Below are 5,072 nucleotides of genomic sequence, written 5' to 3' on the forward strand. Positions count from 1 at the left end.
AAAGTCACAAGATGTGATCAAAATAAATTGTACTAAGTTTTCCAAAATGAAAATTCACTATTATGAGATTCTCAGGAAAGTCTTAAGTAGTGTGTCGAGAATATGGCCTTGGCTTTTATTGACGAAAATCAAGATCACATGAAAATAAATAATGTTTTAAGCAAACAGTATCCTTTAACTAAGGGGAAATGAGCTTTTTCTTAATGAGTGACACATATTCATCTTGTTCCCTTAGGGAAACAAATATATTAGGGAAATGTGTCATTAAGTCAGTAGAGAATATTCTAGGGTGATCAACAAATGAATCCAAACTTTGTGTGGTCAACAGTCTCCTCTCGGCCAGTCGTCTGGAGGCTGCGGCTGCAGAGGATCTCTCCGACAAGCTGCGAGGATGCTGTCTGTGCGCGTCGCCGCGGCCGTGGCCCGTGCCCTCCCTCGACGGGCGGGACTGGTCTCCAAAAATGCTTTGGGGTCATCCTTCGTTGGTGCAAGAAATCTCCATGCCTCCAACACTCGACTTCAGAAGACTGGCACTGCTGAGATGTCCTCCATTCTTGAAGAACGGATTCTTGGAGCTGATACTTCTGTTGATCTTGAAGAGACTGGGCGTGTCTTAAGCATTGGTGATGGTATTGCCCGAGTACATGGACTGAGGAATGTTCAAGCAGAGGAAATGGTAGAATTTTCCTCAGGCTTAAAGGGTATGTCCCTGAACTTGGAACCTGACAATGTTGGAGTTGTTGTATTTGGAAATGATAAACTAATTAAAGAAGGCGACATTGTGAAGAGAAAGGGAGCCATTGTGGATGTTCCAGTTGGTGAGGAACTGTTGGGCCGTGTAGTTGATGCCCTTGGTAATGCCATTGATGGAAAGGGTCCAATTGGTTCCAAGACCCGTAGACGAGTGGGCCTGAAAGCCCCTGGAATCATTCCCCGAATCTTCGTGCGGGAACCAATGCAGACTGGCATTAAGGCTGTGGATAGTCTGGTGCCGATTGGTCGTGGTCAGCGTGAACTGATCATTGGTGACAGACAGACTGGGAAAACGTCGATTGCTATCGACACAATCATCAACCAGAAACGTTTCAATGATGGGACTGATGAAAAGAAGAAGCTCTACTGTATTTACGTTGCTATTGGTCAGAAACGGTCCACCGTTGCCCAGTTGGTGAAGAGACTGACAGATGCAGATGCCATGAAGTACACCATTGTGGTGTCAGCTACTGCTTCTGATGCTGCCCCCCCTTCAGTATCTGGCTCCGTACTCTGGCTGCTCCATGGGAGAATATTTTAGAGATAATGGCAAGCATGCTTTGATCATCTACGACGATTTATCGAAACAGGCCGTTGCTTACCGCCAGATGTCTCTGTTGCTGCGCCGACCCCCTGGCCGTGAAGCCTATCCTGGTGATGTGTTCTACCTACACTCTCGGCTGCTGGAGAGAGCAGTCAAGATGAACGATTCTTTTGGTGGTGGCTTTCTGACTGCCCTGCCAGTCATAGAAACCCAGGCTGGTGATGTGTCTGCTTACATTCCAACGAATGTTATTTCCATCACTGACGGACAGATCTTCTTGGAAACAGAATTGTTCTATAAAGGCATCCGCCCTGCCATTAACGTGGGTTTGTCTGTGTCCCGAGTCGGATCTGCTGCCCAGACCAGGGCCATGAAGCAGGTGGCAGGTACCATGAAGCTGGAATTGGCTCAGTATCGGGAGGTTGCTGCTTTTGCCCAGTTTGGTTCTGATCTTGATGCTGCCACTCAGCAGCTCCTGAGTCGTGGTGTGCGTCTGACCGAGTTGTTAAAGCAAGGACAATACTCTCCCATGGCTATTGAAGAACAGGTGGCTGTTATCTATGCAGGCGTGAGGGGCTATCTTGATAAACTGGAGCCCAGTAAGATCACAAAGTTTGAGAATGCTTTCTTGTCTCATGTTATCAGCCAGCACCAGTCCCTCTTGGGCAATATCAGGTCTGATGGGAAAATCTCAGAACAATCAGACGCAAAGCTGAAAGAGATTGTAACAAACTTCTTGGCTGGGTTTGAACCATAAAGCCCCATGAATCCATGTCAGACACTGCTTTGGTTTTGTCATTTATTCTGGTAAAATCAACTCCATTTGTAAAGGACTGCTCTCGTACTCCTGATGTACAGAAATCACATAAATAAAAGTTCCGTATTGTGAAAAAAAAAAAAAAAACAGTCTCCTCTCTCTGACCCACAGTTCTAAGACCCACTTTCTTTGTGCCTCTTTCTTTGCCTTTAGCATCCTCCATCATGTACAATGTCCTTTATAAAACGCACTTAGTCTCCCGAGCTACCTATCTTCTTTAGTTGCTTTTCTATATCCAACTTGGTGACTAGGTCATAAGCCCTCAGAGGGGACTCTTTCATGTCTTCATCCTATGAGAATTCTTCCAGGAAAGGACCTCTGGTACCTAGGTTTACTTTGCGATCTATATGGAGCCTGTTGTGTGTTCTCTGGGGAAATACAGTAAGACAAGAAGAGCCCACCAGTGCCTCTTCAGAGTCCTGAGGGGCTTAAAATCCCTTTACAACATAATGACCTCTAATAAAGGTATAGGCACTTAAGCCAGCAAGTCATTTTCCCATACAATAGAAGCATAAACTGCTAAACAGCTCCCACTTTCCTTATTACCACAGTTGGGGCAGATCTCAGCCAGAGTGCACTGAGCGGCTAGACAGAACCTGAGTCGACTCAGTACTCCGGATGTAGCCCCAGCTTCATTCGAAAAGCAGACTTCTCTGAAAACCCTCTTCTCAAGTTTAGTTAGGGTTTGGGGTGTTCCTTTCATTAACTTCAAACTAGAAGCCCTTCCTCAGCAGCCCTTCTTCATTAGAATAAATGTGTTTGGAAAAATCTTCTTTGGAGAGTGCTCGGGCTCTGTATAAAGCCATTATTTTTCAGTATCAAAGCCCTTTTGTATCCCTAATCATTCCCTCTCCAGTTTCCAGAATTACCTGAAGAAGATTATTCGTTTTCGAAGCAATAGTTTGACCCTCAGTCCTCAGTCATGAGCAGAGTTGGAAAATGAGCCTACACAAGGTTCTTTAGGAAACAAGCTCAGGAGCAACCTTCAGGCCATCTTGAAAAAGGAGTGGATCCACTGAGTGGAGTCAGCAGGTAATAAGGAGGCTGGAGGTAATTGGATTTCACCTCTAGAGAAATCTTAAATTCTCAGGTGTGCTAGCTAAGGGAAAGAGACTGTTGACCCAAGGGGCTCCCTGAGTCTCTCATGCCTCAAGTGTTGAAATACCCAAACCAACTACAGCGAGAGAACGGGGCAGCTTCAAAACAGACCAGAATGATGTCTCCTAATGTAATTTTTCATCAAAAACCTACAACAAAGAAAATGCAGAAACCATCCTTCAGATCCTGGGGACCGGGAAGTAGCTAATGGAAGCATGTATTTATCATATTGATTGGTCCATCGATTTACCCCTTCTTAAGCGCCCATTTCTTGGTTAGACGCCAGACATGCGTTAAAGAGCTTAAACAAAACTTGCTCCAAATCTTGCCAACAGCCCCCAGGGAACCTGCAAACCAATCTTCTCTCCTGTCACAGGGTGACTACCTAGGTGATTCCTTCACAGAAGAAAATGCAAAATTTGGATCCATATGCTACCTGATTAAGAACTCTGATGGGAAAGTGGGATAAGGGAAACCCTAAGCCCTGATCCCAGACACCCGTGGGAAACCCTAAGCCATGATCCCAGACACCCGCGACGTAGCAGATTGAAGGACGGAAATATTTCTCAGGTACTCCCTTCATAGAAAATTTTCATCTCAGAGTCACAAATTTGGCTGTACCATGTTGCAGAAGTTGACTCGTTGGTTAGCAGACAATTGTGCTTCAGAGCACCAGGGGCCTTATTTTAACTGCAGTTTATTGGGTCTCCCAAACAGAGATCCTACTTCAATGAGGATCAGGGAATGGAGGCTACAGACCAGTTCCTTGTGAAAGGTGCCTTTGAGCCAAGCCTGAAGAAACATCGCAAGCATCGCTGTGTCCAGCGACTGCAGTGGAGTAGCTGGAAGGGAACCTGATCAATGTTTGGAAGATGGTGACAACTGTCTCTTTTCCTTGGTCTTCCACACACAGCAATCCAGAGTCTCTCACTAACCCTTGAAGGTCAGGAACACATCATGGGACGGCAAACACCAGGCCTCAACCAGAGTCCATCCAGTGAAGCAACACAGCTGTTGTTGTTGTTACCTCAAGCAGAGCCTCACTTGGTAGCTCAGACTGGCCTCGAACTCACTGTGTAGACCAGACTGGCCTCACTTGGTAGCTCAGGCTGGCCTCGAACTCACTGTGTAGACCAGATGGGTCTCAAACTTGCAGTAGTCCTACTGCCTCTGGCTTCCCAACTCTAAAATTATAGGTATGAGCCAGCATTCTATACTCAGTGTAAGATTTTACACTGGATACTGCAGCGGTCCTAGTTCCATGGTCTGGTACTTATGACGACACACCTGTGGAGGTCAGAAGACAACCTGGAAAGTGAGTTCCCACTCTACCCTGTGGGAGCTGTAGACTAAACTCAGATCATCCGACTTGGCAGCAAGTACCTTTGCTCAGCCAACTCGCTAGCCCATTACTTCCTACTTTCAGTCCCATATTGTGGGGGCTAAAGTTATGCTTAAAGAGATCTATAAAACAAACAAAATATTATTCTAACCAGTAAGTCCCACTTGCCCAAGGAATGTTGGGGGCCTGAAATGTTGGGGGGAAATGTTCATGAAAGATAAAAAGTCATCTGTTTTCACTTTAATGGACAAGGTTGGTTACCTCAACTACACAGGATGTACTTGATCACACATAGGCAGGAGATACATAGGTGGGAAGCATGTCAGGATGTGTGCTTGCCCCCGATTGGATGAAGGCAGGAAGCATGTCAGGATGTGTGCTTGCCCCCGATTGAATGAAGGCGGGAAGTACATAGCTTGTAGGTGTTGCCTTTATAAGAACGTGACTAACATAATTCACAGCCGTTTTCTGGGAATCTCTGGTATGGACCTAACAAGTATCCATCCATCTTCCTGGCT

At 45.9% G+C, this 5,072-nt stretch overlaps 1 protein-coding gene across 1 annotated transcript; it reads left to right on the forward strand.

Annotated features, from left to right (window-relative positions):
• The first annotated feature begins 344 nt into the window (after positions 1 to 344).
• On the forward strand, positions 345 to 2,179 carry LOC130861895 (ATP synthase subunit alpha, mitochondrial-like). The gene is given in 2 exon segments (XM_057751192.1): positions 345 to 1,240; positions 1,242 to 2,179. Coding segments are annotated over 2 exon segments (1,662 nt in total). The 5' UTR covers positions 345 to 391; the 3' UTR covers positions 2,055 to 2,179.
• The last annotated feature ends 2,893 nt before the right edge of the window (positions 2,180 to 5,072 follow it).

Source organism: Chionomys nivalis, chromosome 19 (genome assembly GCF_950005125.1).
Source record: "Chionomys nivalis chromosome 19, mChiNiv1.1, whole genome shotgun sequence".
Classification (NCBI taxonomy): Eukaryota; Metazoa; Chordata; class Mammalia; order Rodentia; family Cricetidae; genus Chionomys; species Chionomys nivalis.